The 19,933-nt window shown below is 42.3% G+C and overlaps 1 protein-coding gene across 2 annotated transcripts in view; it reads left to right on the top strand.

Annotated features, from left to right (window-relative positions):
* Positions 1–19,933, top strand: part of EXOC4 (exocyst complex component 4) — a 397,972-nt gene that overhangs the window by 156,225 nt on the left and 221,814 nt on the right. Inside the window, exon 10 of one of the 2 annotated variants that reach the window (XM_042815486.1) lies at positions 3,618–3,707. The exons of the other annotated variant lie outside the window; for it this stretch is intronic. Within the exon in view, the coding sequence (XP_042671420.1) occupies positions 3,618–3,707 (90 nt within the window). The remainder of the gene's footprint in view (positions 1–3,617; positions 3,708–19,933) is intronic. 2 annotated transcript variants of the gene reach the window in all.

Raw genomic sequence — 19,933 nt, 5'->3', positions numbered from 1 at the left:
CTTTAGGGCAATCAAAATAAAGTTTACATCTGCTTTGGCCTTTACCCCTTTCTCTAATCCCTTCCCCTCTTCCCCTCTTCCCTTCCCTCTTCCCCCCTTCCCCCCTTCCCCCCTTTTTTTTTTTTCTTGTTTGCTAGCCCCCTGTGCCCTAACCAAGTACCTTCCTAATTACATTTAATCATAGAAGGAGTCATTAGTGAAGTATGTTGTTCTGAGAGAAAGAGTGGTTGAGAGGGATGTGAACGGCAGAAATGATTTATGGAGTTTCAGCTGAACTTCTCAAAGCTCTGTCTGGAGCAGTGGAAGAGGTTCTCCCAGAGGTGTTGGTGTGGAAGGGGTTAAGCATTCAGTTTGATCTCTTTTCCAGGGAGAGTTTCCTGGCATCTGTTAAAGCAAAAGGGGCTGTAAACTTTATTTTGAGAGCCCTAAAGAGAAGTAAGCTTTGTGCACCAAGTCCCAAGAGTTTTTAAGAAAGTGGATTAATTTAGCTAAATTGTGAATGAGTATTCTCCTGTGAACATCTGTAAACTGTTGAGTTTAATTGGCCTACAGCTGGCTCTGATTGTAGGGTTGTGGGATTTTTTTCTTTCTTTTACTTAGTATCTCATTTCCTTTTTCCTATGGTTTCCTGGTGTCATTTGTTTTGGATTTTTTTTTTCTTCTTGGCATGTTAAAAAGTAAATAATAACACACATATGTACATAGACATCCCTTTCAAGGAGCCCTCCTAAAGAGAAGTGGGCTTATCTGACAGAGCATCCTTTTGTAGGCACCTCTTACCGTTGAGCATCAATGGGTTCCAGCTGGTTGTAGAGATAGAGTGGGGGTGGAAAGGTGTTTGAGAACTTCGTTTATTGAATGTATTTACTTTCCTGTTTTCTTCTTCTTCTTCTTCTTCTTTTTTTTTTTTAACCGTTAGAGTCACAGAATCATGGAATGGCCTGGGTTGAAAAGGACCACAATGATCATCCAGTTTCAACTCCCTGCTGTGTGCAGGGTCACCAACCAGCAGACCAGGCTGCCCAGAGCCACATCCAGCCTGGCCTTGAATGCCTCCAAGGATGGGGCATCCACAACCTCTTAGCAGGCAGCAATGGATGGTTTGTGGAGTGGAACTTTCAGTAGTGAAAAGGGAAGGGACAAAATTCTTTCAGCTGTTTTTTCTTTTGTCTGACATGTGAATGTAAGTGTGGTTTTAGTGCTTCTTTACTCCTTGTAGACTCATGAAAATAATCTAAAGAACGAGTTCAGCTGTGGCCTCAGCACAATCCACTGGTAGAGATAGCAGAGCTAGCTGGAAGCGGGAAGCTACGAGGTTGAACGAGGCCTTAAACTGACCTGAAGCCTCAGGATTTTGGAATATACAATCTGCTGAGTGGCCTAGCTTGTGTTTTTATTATATCCCTCCACAGAACCACTGGTGATTCTTCCTGTCTACCAGTTAATCAACTGTTCAGCTTCACCATTTCTTGGAATTAGGAGATTAAAACTGGCACTGCGGGCTTAGATCTTATATGTTTATTTTGAATTTTAAGGTGTGCTTTGTAATGACTGTTGACATGGGTTGATAGTGATAGGACAAGGGGGAATGGTCTTAAACTGAAACAGGGAAGGTTTAAATTTTGGAGGAAGATTTTCACTCAGAGGTTGGGGAAGCACTGGAACAGGTTGCCCAAGGAGGCTGTGGATGCCCCATATCTGGAGGCATTCAAGGCCAGGCTGGATGTGGCTCTGGGCAGCCTGGTCTGCTGGTTGGCGACCTGCACACAGCAGAGGGCTGAAACTAGATGATCATTGTGGTCCTTTTCAACCCAGGCCATTCTATGATTCTGTGATTTGTATTTGATAAGTTCTAGATAAATTAACACAGTTAACACCACATAATCTGTCCTGAATTCTACAAAGCCTGAATTGGAAAATTTAACAAGATGCACTTGCAATTATTAGTGGTAATGGTTTTAGAAAAGGATGGGTTGAGCGGAAAAGCTGTATGGTGAGCATGCAAAATATTTATGTATTTAAAAAACAACAACAACAACAAAACTAAAAATCTTAATAACATCTGATGGAACATCTGGCAAAGTGAGTGGCGTTCTTATGCCAAAATATTTACTCTTTTAAAATTAAAACACACTTCTGTGCATTTCAGGGACTGCAATATAATTGTATGGCATATTATAACATAAATATAACGTAGCATATTGCTGTATAAATTATTGTTAACCGGTTTCTTTCTTAGAGATGGATGTTTCCAATTAAGGAGGTGGGAAACTTGTCCAGCTCCACCCTGGCTCAAGTAAAGGACATTTGGCAATACAATGCAACTGGAAGGGAAATGCAGGTTCTCACTGCTCCCAATGGGCAGAAGCTGCTCTCTCGTTTCCAGTTGAAACCCGCTAATGACCCGTTTTACTACCAGCTTGTTCTTCTGCCAGGAAGGATTAAGCGGTGTGTAGGAGGGATGAAGAACAGCTGGTGCTTTTTCTTTGGAAACGGCAGGTGATGATATGGGCTGGAGCAGATAAACCTCACACGAGGGGAAGTTGGCACTACTTCAGTGGAGAAAGTGATTCGAAGGCATTGGATTAGTGAGTCCGAAGTGCTGGGAGATGGCTGATGTAAGTGGTAGATGAGGTGGGACTGAAGAGTGACCTCTTCAGCCACTGGGTCACTGTGACTGCTGTGATCTCCAAAGAAACTGCTCTGTGCTTGTGCTTCATTTTGGGGTGTTTGGATTATCCACAGTCAGCAGTAGTAGTAGGACAGCTGGCAGGTTAATGTGACTCCCAGCTTTAAAACCAAAAGGTTTTGAAATGTGGCAGAGTAGTTGGATGAAAACAAAGAAAAAATAATAAAAAAAAAAAAGGGGGAAAGAAATAGAATTATTAGTTTTTTTTTAATGGATTACTTTTAAAGCGAAAGTAAAGTAAGGAAAAGGTGTGATGTGACAGTTGTATTGATGAGGCACAGGATTGTGAAATAGTTGTGAGAAGGAAGAGAGGGGACATTATGAGATAAAGTCAAGAGAATAAAAATGATGTACAAGAGCAGCCTGAAGAGAAGGAGTGTGTGAATGTCTACTGAAGTATAAGATGCTTACAACTGCAAATGCTCCCACCGTTAGGAGAAGATGGAAGATTTTAGCAAAAATGGTAAAATATCAGAATATGTACAAAATAAAGTTATTTGGTTTAACTTTTTTTTTTTAAGGAGGATGGTGGAACAGATGTCAGAGAGGAAAAATAGGGGAGGGAGAAGAACATAGAGAAAAGGAGTGGTGCAGCAGAGCAGGTGATCAGATGTTGCAGCTTCCTGAAGTCTGGCTGAACTCCGAAAGTGCCAAATTGAGAGGTGTGAAAGAGGGGATAGGAGCTGTGCCAGCCAGCAAGAGGTGGAAACCATACTGCCTCAATCCTTCTGAAGTAATCAGGTTTTGGAGGGGAAGGGGGTTGATAGTGGAGCAGTAGTTGTGCCAAAGTGAAATTTCAAATATAGTGGGAGAGGAGGGGGGAGGAAAAAAAAAATAAAAATAAAAGAATCAACCGATTTAGTTCTTGATAGCATCTGCTTGTGCTGTGTTTTATTTGAGTGTTTTTAATGTATTGTTGGTTTCTTAGATACAGTCTGGGAGTCTAAGACCTGTGAGCAGAGCAGATCCCTTTTAAGAGTCAGGAGATGCCTGGAGATGGGGAGGATTCCTGTTCCATGTGAGCACATTATCTGTTTGCAGTGGAAAGCAAATACATTAAGCAAAAGCTAGTTGAAAGATATATTTATAAAGATGCAAGGAAGGATCAACTAAAGTAGGTATGAATATTTGGAATTAGGTTTTTTTTTTTAAAGCTAAAAACTCCATATAAATATTTATGAGTAGAAATAGCAGTAGTGAGGAAGCAGAGCCATCTCAAAAGGCTTTGTGTCAATCAAAACACTCAGATTTATTCAAGCTGATTTAAATTCATAAAAAGGTGGATCTTTCAGAATGAATCTTACACTGGAAGCAAACGAGGGCAGGAAAAAAGCATCAAGGTTTGGTATGGTGTTGGGTTTTTCTGTGATCACTTATGGTTTAATACAGTGACCGTGTTGTAGCGTCACTTTGGGGACGATGTGTGAAGGTGGCAAACTGTGTGAACTGCACCGTGATTTCTTGAATGGAGAGAAAGTGCATATTTGGGGAGGGGGGAGAGGGGTGGCGCTGGAAATGGAAAACGATCAGACAGGTTTGTTACATACTGCTGTGGCTGATCTCACTGAGGTTAGGCATAGAAGGGAATTCAGCAGCTTGAGCGTGAGACCTTTCACTGGTGGCTTATGCTGCCTGGAATAGACCCTCCAGGGATACCCCAGTGCTGCCCCAGGGGAGGTCAGGTTGGCTATGAGGAAAAAGTTCTTGAAAGAGTGGTGAGGCATTGGAACAGGCTGCCCAGGCAGATGGGGGAGTCGCTGTCCCTGGAGGTGTTCAGGAACGGTGGATATCTGGCACTGAAGGATATGGTCATTGGGCTTGGTGGGGATGGGCTGGGGTTGAACTAGACCATCTTAGTGGTCTTTTCCAGCCTTAATGATTCTGTATCCCAAGGCCCCTACTTTTTCCCTGGGACACTGTGCTGTTCGTGGGGCATAGCTTGGTGAACTAGATTTTATCTTGATTTTTGTCCTGTGATTTTTCCCATCTTCATTCACTGACATTTATGGAGAGAATTAGGTTCCGGCACACCAGCGCAGCCACATAATGGGAAAGGGCCTTGGTTAACCACTTTGGATAATACTGAGCTTATGCAGGTTTGGATTATTTTGGAAAACAAAAGGGGTTCAGGTTTGTTCAGGCTGTTTGGTGATGGTTTATCGCACTACTTTGTAATCGTGGACTAGGCTTGCTGCTGAATAATAGTGAAAGCATCATCAGAACTTACACATGGAACAGGTTGCCCAAGGAGGCTGTGGATGCCCCATCTCTGTAGGCATTCAGGGCCAGGCTGGATGTGGCTTTGTTCAGCCTGGTCTGATGGTTGGCTGCCCTGCACGTAGCAGAAGGATTGGAACTGGATGATCATTGTGGTCCTTTTCAACCCGGGCCATTGTATGATTCTGTGACATGGCTTTAAATTTGTACTGAAGAGTGGATTTGCATGATTTGATCCTTAGGGTGTGCCACTGTGTTTTTTCTGTGGTTTACATGGGAGTAGGTTGCAGAACTACAAGTGGAATTGCGCTAAGATTTGAGAGGGGGGAAAGATGGAGATGTTGCCTCTTGTGCCTTGAAAGGAATGATTGAGTGGAATGATAGCCTTCTGTTTTGGGAAAGAGATGGGCTCATGGCAGTAGGCACGGTGGGAGACACAGTTCTCCAGCCAAGGCACTTTATTTGTGTTAAAAGAGGCACAGTCTGTTTGGATGTGGATTAGGTACCTTGTATTTGATGTGCTGAGGACAGCAGTAACCACAGCTAAACAAATGTGGGTACTGGAGGGGATGGGAAACATTGCAAATCACAGCTGAGTTAATTCAAAGAAGACTGATTTCTTGATAAGCTGCCTTTTGTCCCAAACTTTCTTCTGTTCCCGTGGAATAAAATGATGATCCTCATAGTCCTAACGACCACAGCTTTCTGGAAATGTAGAATTACCAGATCTCATTAATGCTGGGCTATATCATTCATCAAAGCACTCCTTACGCCTCATGCTGGCTCCTTTTCTTTCCCCCTCGTAATCTTTCTCTCATTATAAGGATGTGTCTGCCCTTTGGACCTATCTGCTTCCAAGGAGCTGACACCTGCAGAGATATTATTTGGTGAAGACGTGTTAACTCTTTAAGAGTTGAAATGCTGAGCTGAACAGTGGGAGAAACACAGCCTGCTGGAAGCTGTTTGCAAAGCTGTAAATACCGGGGTAACAAAGAGCGGGTGGACGATTGCACACCAAGGGGAGGGAATTGTTTGTGTAACTGTGCCACGTGTGCTACCAATAAACTATTAGCCTGGCTGTCAGCAGGTCGCACAAAGGCACTTAATGGCATCCTCTTCTCTGTTGCAAAGACATTGCGAAGATTTCCCGGTGCTTTAGAGACACACTCCCAACCTGATGTGTTTTCTTTTTTTCCACATGGGCTTTGTGTACTTGGATAACTCGAGAATAAAGATTTCAAAATAAGCCCAACTTGCCATGAAATTAGACCTCGCTGGGGACAAATGACTTTGACACGTTCGTGGAAGGTAGTTCTCCAAATGATGCTAATAGCTCTGCAGTGACTTTTATCTGAAGAACTGAAGCACTTTGCAAACACTCGTATTGCAGAAGTGCTGCTCTGCTCAGATAGTTTAGCCAAATAAATACTGTTTATAAAGGAATTTTCAAAAGAGCTTTCAGAAATACCTGTCAGTGTTTCAGCATCTTTATTTAGAGACTAAAGCTCTTATCTCTCTCAGTGGGGGATGCCAATTTACTGATGTATTTTTCAGTTAGAATCCAAGTTCTGTAAGGCAGATGAGCAGTGAGAAAATGCAAGTCTCTTTGGAAACAAAAAAGAATTTGAAAGTTGTTTTAAAGTTGATTCTGTAATAAATGGCCCAATTTAGAAGATGTATCATGTGCTCCAAAGAAGTCATTGGAAATGAGTAGATCTGTGTTTTCTAAGCCCCCCAGCTATCGTGTTCTGTAGCTGAGTTGTCCTTTCTCTCTACACCTCTTGTCTTAAATTATACTTCTGTTGTCAACTCCATAGAGACTGTGTGTGTTTTGTCATTATGTGGTGATGAGCACGCTAATGTTCTGATCAACATGTAGACTCCTAGACAGAGCTACTGCAGAAAATGGTTGTTTTTAATGACTTAATTAGAAAGCATTTTTCTTCCATTTAGTATTTGCTAAGCTGCTGACAATATTTTGATAGCTGATATTCATAACTGGCATATCATAATAGTTGTCAAAGAATAATAGCTTGCAATATGGTAGGGAAGTTCTGCAGAAATGGGAGTGAATAGAGCCTACACAGTGTATCTGTTGACCATCTCCAAGTAGAAGAATGCATTGTTGGGATGTGGGCTGTTGAGTTATCTGTTATCGCTTCCTGATCCTTTTATTTAATTATCCAAACCCCATTTTTTTCTTGTAAGATCACACAGGGTGGTGACGCACTGGAACAGGTTGCCCAAGGAGGCTGTGGATGCCCCATCCCTGCAGGCATTCAAGGCCAGGTTGGATGTGGCTCTGGGCAGCCTGGTCTGCTGGTTGGCAACCCTGCACACAGCAGGGGGTTGAAACTGGATGATCATTGTGGTCCTTTTCAACCCAGGCCATTCTATGATCTTTAAGATGTGCTGATCATCCTCCTGTCCTGCAAACAGTTTTTCTATTTCGGTTCTGTTATCCCTTTGTTTCAGATTGATATTCCAGATGATGTCTCACGAGTTCCTTAAATACCAACAGTGTTCCCTCCTGCACTAAAATATGTAGCATCAAATTATGTTTCTCTTGTGCTCAAGGTGTGCATTATGACATTCTCCTTTGTGTTGGTAATAGTTTCCATTCTGGTTTCCTCAGCAGCTATTTTTGCACATTAACTTTTGTGAAGCTGTGATTAAAGATTATAGGTAAGAGGAGTCCAGGAGCTCATCCTTATGGAATTTTATTAGTAACCTACCAGCAGTTCTTCCAGCATAAGTAATTATTTTTCTTCTGTAGTTCATTAACCACTGCACATTCACGTTACTATTTTCTACTATCTCCACCCTGGTGATTTCCTTAATTACTGTATACTTCATTGTATCTATCAGGTCCATCAAATACATATTTTTATTATTATTTTAAAAGGAACTTGGTTGGTTGAGTGACTTGGCTTCTTTCAGTTCAGTTTGTTCCCCAGAACTTGATTTCTGAGACCTTACAGTAACACCATCATCTTACTGCGGTGCAGATGGTTCGCACAGAGCAGGATGTGATGTTACACAAAATAGTGATTGATGAGGATACAGAACTTCAGCAAGACCTTTATTGGGAATTGGTATGGGATTGTAAGAAATCAAGGCCAGTAATTTTAGTGAAGTGCTTGAACAGGCTGCCCGGAGATGTGGTGGATGCTTGGGCTGATGGTGGATGGTCATTCAAGGTCAGGATGGGGCTCTGAGCACCTGATGGATCTGTAGGTATCCCTGTTCATTGCAGGAGGGTTGGACTACGTGGCCTCTAAGGGTCCCTTCTAACTCCAATGGTTCTTCAGAGTTGGTTCTATCTATCCAATGATAATACTAAAGGTATATTATGCCTAGTTTTTAAGTCATTTATTAAATGATGCTTCCAAATGACCAGTGCAGTAACTGTGCTTAGAGCTGATATTCTGAAAGAGCCTGATGTTCTTAAAGTCCTGCTCACTGTTTGTGCAGTGGAGTCATCCTCACCCCACATCAGTGTAGCCTGTTCTCATACATTGCTGCCATCTGGTCACTGCTGGGCAGCAGTGGGCAGCAAACGCCTTTCCAAAACTGCTGCACTGGCACTTGAGCCAGATGGAAGCAGCTGGTCTGTAGCTTCTGTCCAGATCTTGTGGTAATTCTAAATTATCCTGCCTGTATGATAGAGTATATCTTTGGTCTTTGAAGGTCTTTCTAGCTAAGTTTTATGCAGCTTTTATGAATTGTAATGTTTCTGAAGATTCTTGATAAGTTCCTCAACAAAAGCTAGGAGTGGATTCAGGTAATCATCAGGGAAAACTTTTTTGGATGGGTGGGCAGTGTGTGCTAGCCTACCCTGCTGGGTTTTCTGATGAGAGCTTTAGCTTGGCTTCTGAAAGCTTTGAAAATAATTTCTTGTTTCCTGCCTCGTGAAAAAAGGGATGAATCTTTCTCTTTCTCCCCTTATTTTGTATGTTTTAAGCCACGATCATACTAGAGTTTGCATAGGGTTTTGTTTGTTCAGTCATTCATTCATTCATCTATTTCTTTTAAAACGGACAACTAGCAACGTCAGTAAGAACATAATCCAAAATAATGGATGCTTTCCTAATTTCTGCTGTATGCAAATGTGCATTTCCAAAATGGAAATTTCTTCTGCTGAAGAAGCATGGTGTGGGCAGAAATCACTTCTAACTATGGAATTATTATTTCTTCCATGTCCTACCTGTCTTTAATCTGACTGTATTGATGGATATCATGGCTTCATTTTTGGGTGGTGCTGTTTAGAACCAGGAGTTGGATTCGATGATCAATATGGGTTCCAACTTGGAGTATTTTAGGATTACTGAGGATTTAAAGCTTCTATATACCAACACAGCATTTAGCAGGTTTCCTTAGGCAGTCTTGTATTTACTTATGTCCTTATAACATATAAAGCAGATGCTAATTAAAAAAAAAAAAGAAATGATTCTGATATTAAGATTTACAGAGAAATGACTCCAGCATTGTGCAGATTGGTCAGCTTCCTTGGTGAGCTGTGGTCTGTTTGAAATGGGTTTTGCATCCAGAATCAAAGTTTTAATCATGTGAGGACTGAGAATAAACCACTCCTTTCTGAAATCATAGAATGGCTTGAGCTGAAAGTGACCTCAAGGATCATGAAGCTCCAACCCCCACGCCGCATGCAGGGCCACCAACCTCCGCATTTAATATCAGCCCAGGCTGCCCAGGGCCCCATCCAACCTGGCCTTGAACGCCTCCAGGGATGGACGGGGCATCCGCAACCTCTCTGGGCAGCTGTTCCAGCACCTCACCACTCTCTCTGTGAAGAACTTTCCCCTGACATCCAACCTAAATGTTCCTGAAGGACACAGAGTGTTCATACTGATCCCGTGCCTAGGCTACAGCCTGCACTCTTTAATATAAATGGTCAACATTGGACAGAGACAGAGGAGAGCTGATTATGGTTGAGGGATACAGAAAAAAATGCCGTTTACGAGAGGTTTTAAAGCCGCAGTCTCTCTACTGTCTCCGAGTTTGGGGGTGAGGGGGAAAAAAAGGATTACATTCATTCAAAGGGAGAAAGTGCTGAGTATTGAAATGCTGCATTAGTGCACAAAGATGTAAGAAAAAACAGTAGCTCAAAGCTGAATTGAGATATATTCAATCTAGATGCAGACTTGAACAACGAGCACAAAGTGGTAAGGGCAGAGGCAGATTTCTGGCTGGCTAAATCATCTCTGGGTGCTACCTCCACACTGTTAGGAACAACTGAGAAGTAAAACTCAATGGATTCTTATCTGCAAAAGGCCTTACTAAATGTTACATCTAGTCCAACCACCAACCCATCACCTCCATGCCAGTAAACCTGCACCAAACTTGTGTGACTCACAGTACTGAGCTGCTTTTGCTGCTCCTGCTGACCTGCAAACACCTCTGACCAAACCCTTACTGCCCCCATCCCCATAGCTTTGATTCTGCATCCTTTGCTTTTTCTCCCCACCCCGTACAGAGCAAGGGGATGGAGCATCCAGACACCATTATGTATGAAAACATGGTGCACAACCTGATGGGTGATCGGGGACTGCTGTGAGGTTTTTGAATCCCACCCCCTTTCACAGCCACAGTTCACCTGCTCAGGTGGATCCATTCCATTTCCCAGAGGGGCAATCTGCTTTCCTAGTCCTCAGCGTGATTTCTCTTGGCAGCCAAACTGGATATGGTTGACAGATTATGTCTGAGAAGGGCTTCAGTAATTGCTCGTTCTGTTCAGTGACTGTGTCAATGACAGATGGTCACACTGAATGTTTAAAATGTTCAGGACCTCTGGATGATCCCCACGTTTACGAACAACAAACTTTGCCAACATTTCTGTTCTCCATTAGCAGAAGAATTTAAAATATTTCCTTAAATTACTATTTTTTCCCATGCATCCTAGGCATGTTCTGCTGGGCTTGTGCTTTCCTGAAACATTCTTGGTTTTTTTTCCTTCTTTTTTTTTCTTATTAAAGAAAGTCTCAAGATGTTAGTACAGACTGGCATAAGTAAGTGCCAACTGCTCTTGCAGACTTGTTAACAAATTTATTTTTGCCTGAGAATAGCACATATGGCCCAGAACGGAAATATTAGGGTCTGCAGTCTTTGTGAGGGCTGGCAGATATTGTCTTTAAAGAAATAGCATTTAGGTCAGTTAAATTTCAGGTTTTTTTTTTTTTTTTTTTAAGTGATGGTCTTCAATCATTTAAGAACCCTGTGACAGCTCTGGAACAAAAAAAAAGCAACCCAGAAGTCGGGAAAGCAGCCAATTTATTTATGATATCCCTTTATTTCGGTTTAGTAGCTGCAGACAGTAAGTCAGCTTATGTGAGTGGATTTTATGGACCACAAATTGCCTGCAGACCTTCATTGAGGATGGCTTGGCTGAACTGCTGGGTGTTGAGTTTGGTTCTATTCAACTGCACAGCGCTTTGTGTTTTCATAGAATCATATCATAGAATCATAGAGTGGCCTGGGTTGAAAAGGACCACAGTGAACACCTAGTTTCAACCCTTTGCTATGTGCAGGGTCTCCAACCACCAGATCAGGCTGCCCAGACCAGTGTCCTCCAGGGATGGGGCATCCACAACCTCCTTGGGCAACCTATTCCAGTGCATCACCACCCTCTGTTTGAAAAACTTCCCCCTGAAGAACCCCCAGTCTGAACCTCTTCTGTCTTAGTTTAAAACCATTCCCCCTCGTCGTATCACTGCCAACTCATGTAATCAGTCATTCCCCCTCCTGTTCATACAGTCCCTTCAAGTACTGGAAGGCCACAATGAGGTCTTCCTAGAGCCTTCTCTTCTCCAAGTCAAACAAGCCCAATTCCCTCAACCTCTCTTCATAGGAGAGGTGCTCCAGCTCTCTGATCGTCACCAAATGGGGTAACATGTGGTTGTGACAAAGCCAATGAGAAACAAGCAGTGCATTCCTCCAAACTCTGTTCCTCTGGATGGCACCTCTACCTGGAATGCTTCAAGGGATGTGAGCCTGTGGGCACCTCCAGGGATGGGCCATCCACAGCTTCTTTGGGCAGCTGTGCCAGTGCCTCAACACTCTCTGAGTCAAGAATTTCCTTTTTTATTATTATTATATTTTTTTACTGCTGTCTTAGCTTTTGACTCTCTGCAATGACCTAGGGAGCACTGTAATATCTTTAGCAAACTTACCACGTGTGATCAGATTTGTACATTCAGGCAGTGCATGCGGCAAACGGGCTTACAGTGAATTTCTTGCTGTTGCAAGCTGTTCTGAGGGACGTCTGAATAATTGTCCCATCTGCATATGTGAAAAGGAAAAGGAAATGATTACATCCCCAATCTTAATAAAGAAGTGAAGGTTGTTCAGAAAATCTGGAGGGAGGAGATTGACGCAACTAGGATGCGTTTAAATCAAATCAGTAAATTAATCAACATCTTGTTGTGGTTGCATAGTGTGCTAGGCTTAATTACAGAAAAATGGTTAACTGAGGTGTGTGTGTGCGTATATATATGTATCTGGAGGAATGTTTCAGTATGGTTGGACCGGGATGCACGAGGGGAGCAGGCCAGAGGATGGGTAAGTCTGCCACCACCTTTCAGTGGGAGCTATAGATGGATTTGGAGCTTGGGATGCCTCATGCATCTCCATCAGTGCGCACTGCTTTCCTCTGACTCAGGGTCTGTGTGTGTGCTGTGGTGTTTTGCTGTTTTTTTACAAGTCAGATGGCTTTTTCTCTCTTCTCTCTTAATTTCCTTGATATCAGTGCCACCACTTCTCCTTTGCTTGGAATTTTCAGACCTTGATTTTGTTTTCTTGTTTAAGTGGGAAGGTATTGGGGCAGATGGGCGTCATCTTTTGCGCTTCTGTCAGCTGCTTTCTTTTGTTTTTTCCCTGGAGTTCAGTTTTGGAAGTAAGGATCTCTAGATCTCAAAGGTGGCTCTCAAGTGGCTGTTCCAGTCCTGACTTGGATATTGGAATCAACAACAATTGCATGAGTGAAATCTGGCTGATACCAGCCTAGAATTAAACACACTAAAATAAGTCCTCAGCTGGGACTTGGAGAATCCTTTTTCCTTGTGTTTCATGGCTTTTTTTGATCAGAATTGTCAGAAGTATGAATGCTTTCTGTTGTTAGGGGATGAAGATTACTGTTGAGGATCTCCTTGTTGGCATGGGATGGGGTGGACGGGCAGACCCTTGCTTGGCTCCTGCGTGATCTGGATAATAGTAGGGCTTGGTTGTGGCCATCCTGCTGCTTTTCTGTGGCTCCAGCTTGCATAGCACTTTGTTGGACATCTCTACATCTAACCATAGCATAGCCACACCATAACCCACTTTTGTGCAAGTTCCTTTCTTAGAAGGCTGAATTACTCTGTTTTCATCACTTTTTCTGAGTCTTCTGTATACAGTGGGATTATCAAAAGACAGTATTAACCTTCAGGGAGAGAAGCGATATATAAAAATCCTCACTTAGGAATTAAAAAATTACACCCCACCAGCCCTGTGCAGGTGGGGAAAGCAGTGCTTGTTTGACAAGCTCTGGGAGGGAGTTGTTGTTGTAGTACCGATTAGGAATGCCAAACCAGACACGATGAAGCTCACCAGGAAACATCTGAGCATGCCAGCATCAGCAGAACATGCAGCCATTGGCAGGACAACGAAATATACAGCAGCTGTTGGCCTCTTTCCATGGTATCCATGTTAAGCATCTTTGTGTTGCAGGAGATTTGAAAGCTCTCCGAACACCACTGGGAAACCCTCTGTGGTTTGAGTGCCTGAAGTGCTTGTGATGCTCTTTTTTTCCCTGCTGTACCTGTTCCAGATTATTTGATCTACTATTGTGAACAATCAGTGCTGGGACTGATGGCTCCGCAATGAAGTCAGACTTCCAGCAAAGACTGCTCTATTTCAGCACTTTGCTCTGTTTTCTAATATAATTGGAGAGATTAATTACTCTTGAAATTATGATTTTTTTTTTCATCTCTGTTGAAATGAAACAGAACTGTATAAAAGGAAAGAATGTACCCATCTGCCTTGCCTTGCAGGATGCCAGTGTTGCTCAACCCAGCTCAGAAGTTGGACCAAACTGAAGTTAGAAGTTGAGTGCTTTGAATTTCTGGCAGTCCCTGTTCCATCTATTGGCTGTCAAATGGTTGTGCGTAGAACAAATTCTACACAGGAAGGTCATATTGAAGGAGGTGGTCTAGTGGGAACTATTGGTGATAGGTGGGTGTTTAGACTTGGATGATCATTCCCAGCTTTTGTGCTTCTGATTCCATGTTCAGGTGAGCCAAGGGCAGTGTAAACAAAGGTGCTTTTAAACATCTGCAGTTCTCAGGGTGCAACTTGGAGCTGGGAGGAGATGCTTTTACAGCAGCTCCAGCCTTTACTGCATCATCTGTTGTTACGAGACTTATTTATCAGATAAGCAAAGTACATTTCAAGTGTTGCTCGAGCTTTTAGCAAAGGTAGTGTGATTTTGGGAATGGTTTCCATCTGCAAGCAGCTGCCTGCTCCTACCTGACCTACCAAATCGTCCTTTTCTTGATGACTCGTTTGGAGTCTCCAGTTCCGTACAAGAGCACATTACCCAAAATAAGTAGAAGTACCCAATAGAAGTTGCACTGAAGTTAGTTCTCAAATACTATTTGTATTTAATTGGCAATCTGTTACCGGATGTCTTCAGAGGTCTTGAGGACTTGGCTTTCTCATTATGTTTGTCTTAGGAAGTATTTTAATGACTTGCATTCCTATAGGAATGGCCACCATGGTGATGATGATGAAATGCCCAGCAGAAGTTGGGTGACCTTAGGAACCAGAATATTAGAAAGGGGATGAATTCAGTAGGTTGAAATGCAGGGTACACATACATGGGGTTTGAGAACAGAAATTTCAGCTATAAAACTGGGAGCTAATCAATTGGAAATGACAGAGGATAAGAAGTGGTGATTATACTACTAGTTAATTACAGAATGACTTTGAGATGCTGAAAGGAAAAAAAAAAAAAAAAAAAAAAAAAAAAAGGCAAATGCAACCCAGGCAGAGTTTGGAAGGCATTGATGTCACTGTACAAGTCCCTGAGATTGCATCTGAAACACTGGGTGCAGTTTCTGGCTGCTACTGTTGAGGGGGGAAATAAAAGACCATTTTGTATTGGGACAAAGTAGTCAGAAAGGGGATGCATTTTTTTTAACAAAGGCATCAGATTCCTCGAGTGAGGGTGAGGAGCTTTTTGCTAAAAAACAGAAAATGGTGTTGCTACAGACAGGAGTAAACCAGCCAAAAAAGAATCTAATCCAGGGATTGGAAAAAGGTTTGTAAGAAGTAGAGAAGTGAGCTCTGAGCAGTGAAAGCAAGAAACTTCTGGTGTTTGAGCTTATGATGGTTACAGAGAGGCAGATGTGGGAGATGGGGCTCAGTTGCTGAAGGGGAAACTTAATGATCCTGGAAATCCTTTCCAGTTTTTTGTCCTCATTTGACACACTTCGGGTTTTTAATTCAGTTTGTATTTAAATGGGGACTTTCCAAGCAGTTACAGGGAACGTTTTCCAGAATCAGCCCAAGTTTGCTGTTGTCAATTATAGCTGCAAATGAAAGAAATGTGATATTTACTGTAGGAAGAGGCTACTGCTGTTGTTTCTTCTGGAAACCAATACATTTTTGTTGTTACTGGAGTATTCTTGAAGTCTGAGAAATGATGAAATCTTTAATAACTCTGTGCTTGCCTCTGTTCTCCTGGGCTTGTGGCAGATATCAGGTCTTAGAGATACTGTTGAAATTAACTTGGAAACAGGAGATGTCAGACAAAAGCACAACATGAAAATCCTCCGAAATGGGCAAAGTCACGAAATAGTCCATAATCACTGCTGTAACTCAGAAAGTGTTGTCTGCATTCAGTAACTCTTGTCAGTCTGGAAGGAGAGGAGGAAAAAAAAAGAAAAGAATTCAGATTACATAAATAATGAAAGAGCTAAAAATGCCTTGTTTTTGTAATGTAGATGAAGGCAAGGTGTCATGACAGGAACACATTTACATATTAGAATTATTTAATTATCGTATCTTGTCCTCTAAAGAAGCAAAAGAGTCATGAATATTCATGTCTTCAATTAAAATATTAATGATGGAGTGGTACTTGGGTTTTTAGGTCTCCAAACACCCACAAACAGTTTTATTTAAGTGCAGGGAGGAGCGGAGGGGGAGTGGATGTCGAGAAAGAATTGCTTTTTGGTTTTCAGGGTGCAGAGGCTCCGGTGTTCTCCTTGAAGGAGAAGACACCATTGGAACCACATTTGCTCCACCCCAGTTATTTCTTCAACTGCACTTATTTCACTTCATCAGCTTCATTGCAGAAAGCGTGCTTTGGTGTTGCCAACTTAGACTACAGCTTTCTGCTGGCTTTAAATTAAGGAAGGTGAAGGTTTGAGTGGTACGTAAATAGTTGGGTTGCAGGCAGCTAGTAAATATCTCCAGTTAGTGAATAGCTCTGAAGAGGAATGTGCAAATCTTCAAGCAGTAAAACATTATGAATGGTTGCTCCAGAATTATTCATCCAGCCCTTACAACTGGTTTTGCTAATGGAGAGGAATTCTACAAGGATAACCAAGCAGAAGAAATCCGGTAGTGTTTTTTAATTATCAATAAGGAAAAGAGCATACATTTCATTTATATGAACACAAGTAATGAAACTGTTCAGGGTAAACAATTAACTGAACAGATACAAGCCTTTTATTTGTGTGGAGCTAAACATAACAGAAATAACTGACAGAGTGCTGCAGTCTAAGAAAAGGACTTACTGTGTTCAATTTTAGGTCCCTCACTACAGGAAAGGCATTAGGCCCTGGACCATGTCCAGAGAAGGGTCTGGAGCACAAATGTTATGGGGAATGTCTGAGGGAACTGGGATTGTTCAGTCTGCAGAAGAGGAGGCTCAGGGGAGACCTCATCATTCTCTCCAACTCTCTGAAAGGAGGTTGTGGTGATGTGGGGGTCGGCCTTTTCTCCTAGGTAACAGTGGTTCTCCCAGCATGAAAGGCAATGGTAGGGGAGGTTCGATTTGGCTATTAGGAATAATTTATTCTCAGAACGAATGATATTGGATCAGGCTGCCCAGGGAGGTGGTGGAGTTACCATCACTGGAGGGGTCCATGAGGTGTGGAGATGTGGCACTGAGGGCCATGGCTTAGTGGTATGGTGGGGATGGCTAAGTGGTTGGACTAGATGATCTTGGAGGTGTTTTCCAACCTTGATGATCCTATGATTCTGAGAGGCTGTGGCTCTTTTTGAGGTAAAAAGAGACACGTGAGGGTCAGTTGGGAGGCAGGAGGAGGGCTCTGCTTGCTCCAAGTGCATCTTCTATGGGCTGGAGCAGCTTGGAGTTATCTCATGGTAACTCAACTTGGAGTTAGACACATGATCACCATAACGTCCTAAAGGAATTATCTATTATGAATCACTAAATCTTCAAATAGCCTGAGTTGGAAGAGACCCACAAGGATCATTGGCACCATCTTCTTACTCTACGCAGCACTACCCAAAATTCAAATGCTCTGTATGACAGTGCTGTCCAAATTGGCAAAGCAAGAGAAATTGTTTCTGTGCTGGAATTTGACAGCTTGCTGGTTCTGCGGTGCAGAAAGCAAGTAAACAAGGTCCCGTGGCTAACAGATGAGATTAGTTTTATCACCTGGTTGTAAATGAGAGACACTGAACTCCAAAAACTTGATGTAGTAGACTTCTCCTTTTGAGACAGAAGTTTTAAACTTTTCTAACTTCTGCTAAACTTCCATTTCTCAAGGGCATAGGTGGAAAACACAGAAGTATTCGTTGATGCAGGTGGATATTGGTGTTTGCTCTGCGTGTTCTCTGGCTTGGATACAGCAGTGCTGTCCAACATTTCTGTGCTTGAGCCACCAAATTCATCCTTCAGTAACATCTGCATGGACTCATGCTTATAGATGTGCCCATACCAAAATGCAGTTCAGTTAAGTCAGTTCTATGATATCTCTCCTTTTGATTTGTTACACGAGGAAGACTGAAGGCTGTGACATATTGTACAAAGAACCTGGCTAGGGAGAAGTTCCGAGTGCTTACTGTTCTTAAGACAGTTTTGACTTTTTGTAGCATCTGGGCTTATGATGTAGATCTGGATGGTGTGAAACAGTGATACCCAGAGATTTTGGACCAGATGGCATTTAGTGTATCTATTTTGTTCTACCCATTTGGTGCATATTGGGAAGAGCCGAAATTCCATCAGTGTAAAAATTGCTGTTGTTATCCTGTGGCACTGAAGCTGCAGAAGAAGCCACGAGTGCTTCAGTCACTTGCTTTATAGCTGTGTTGAAGGCATGTAACTGAGCTGGAAATGAAGCATAGTTTATTTGAGCTGGAAAAGATCTTCAAGATCGTTAAGTTGAACCAATTATAATGTAATCATAATGGATTATAATGCAATCTACTTGATTGTATTCTAAACGAAGATGATCGCTGTTGATATTTAAGTGAAGCATTTCAAAGGACAGGAAGCAACCTCAGTTCTGCTGCTGTAAATCAGTGACCATTTGTCCTATGGTGCCCTGGCCATGGAAATGTTGGAGGCTGGGTTGGATGAACCCTGGCAGCCTCATCTGCTAGGTAGCAACCCTGCCTATAGCAGAGAGTTGTGACTGGATGAGCTTTAAGGTCCTTTCCAAGCCAAGCCATTCTGTGATTGTAGGATAAGTATATTTTTAAAAATAATGATTAAAAAAAAAAATAAATTGGCAGAATCATGAGGTGACCCTGCCAAGAATATGAGGGACATCGTGTGAAATGACAGCACTGTAAAGGATTTTGGAGGATTGAAGAAGGGTAGAAGAGCCTTTTGATTTGCTGTTGGGGAGCTTTGGAAGGCTGATTTAAAAGACAGAGCGAAGATGCACTAAGTGGTGAGCTTCAAGGAAAGCATTCAATGTCTTGAACTATTTTAGTATTGACAGACAGAGAAGCTTTTTGTGCTTCCTGGTGGTAAAAGAATCATTTGCATGTGAAGAGTTAAATGGAGCTCTTGGCATCCAGGCCCTGAATGCTGTGTAGCCCTTCTTGCATTTGTTTTGAACTTTAAAAAACAACAGTCTGATTAGTTGGAGCAGGTTTCCCCCCAGGGGAAGACTATGGAGTGTAATTTCATTACAAAATACACTGCTTGCAGATGAACTGGAGTTGGTTTTTTTAATCCACCCTAAGGGATTTGACATTTCTATTTCTTGACATTTCTCTCATTGTTAGACTAGCTTCTTTGTGCTGCCTTTTTTTTTTTTTATTTCCTCCCCTGGTGAAACTGTAGCTGTCTCTCCTTGAAGCTCATAGCATCTTTTCTTGTAGGTAAAGCTGGTAATAGTTTGAATTAGTTCAACAGGATGGCTGGAAAAGGAGGATACTTTGCAGTGCTTAAGTGTGTAGTATAAAGCAGTAGTCCACTGAGCGTGGGTGCATTTAAAACTGTCATTTGGGAAGGATGTTACATGGCAAAGAAAAGTGTAAAAATAGCAGTGGGTTGCTTGGAGGTCTGGCTTAGGGGTGTGGTGCATACAACAAAAGTAGCAGCCGTGACAATCTTGTTCAGAAACCCATTATTTTTAGAATAATGGATGTTTGTACGATATTTTTCTGACTTCAGCTGCTTCTCACCACCATTCTCCTCTGCAGTCTTTGAGTTAAGTGGTAGCATAGCAGCCTAGCACTGAAGGGCTTTGTCATTTTTTGGCAGCGGAAGAGAGCAGGTGCTTTTACACCTTCATCTGCAGTGATCCCGTGAGAGGCATGTCACGTTGCATTCTAGTAATGGGCACCAGTCTTCTAGCAGAGTTTACAGCATTACAGCTATTTGCACTTTTCTGCCAGTTAGGGATCTTAGCAGGTATTAACCTCTCCAACCAAAGTCCCCGTTGTAATTCTACTCTACAGGCAAAACCATTGGTTTAACCACTTAGTGTATGGTATGCTTGGAGAGCATAGCTTTGTTTTAATGCTATAAAACTGTTTTACATTTAT

This window comes from Centrocercus urophasianus, unplaced genomic scaffold (assembly GCF_019232065.1).
Source record: "Centrocercus urophasianus isolate 14NV4802_14NV808 unplaced genomic scaffold, USGS_Curo_1.0 seq_15, whole genome shotgun sequence".
In the NCBI taxonomy this organism is placed as follows: domain Eukaryota; kingdom Metazoa; phylum Chordata; class Aves; order Galliformes; family Phasianidae; genus Centrocercus; species Centrocercus urophasianus.
Note: the sequence above shows the minus strand (reverse complement) of the source record. Positions and strands in the feature narration are given on the sequence as shown.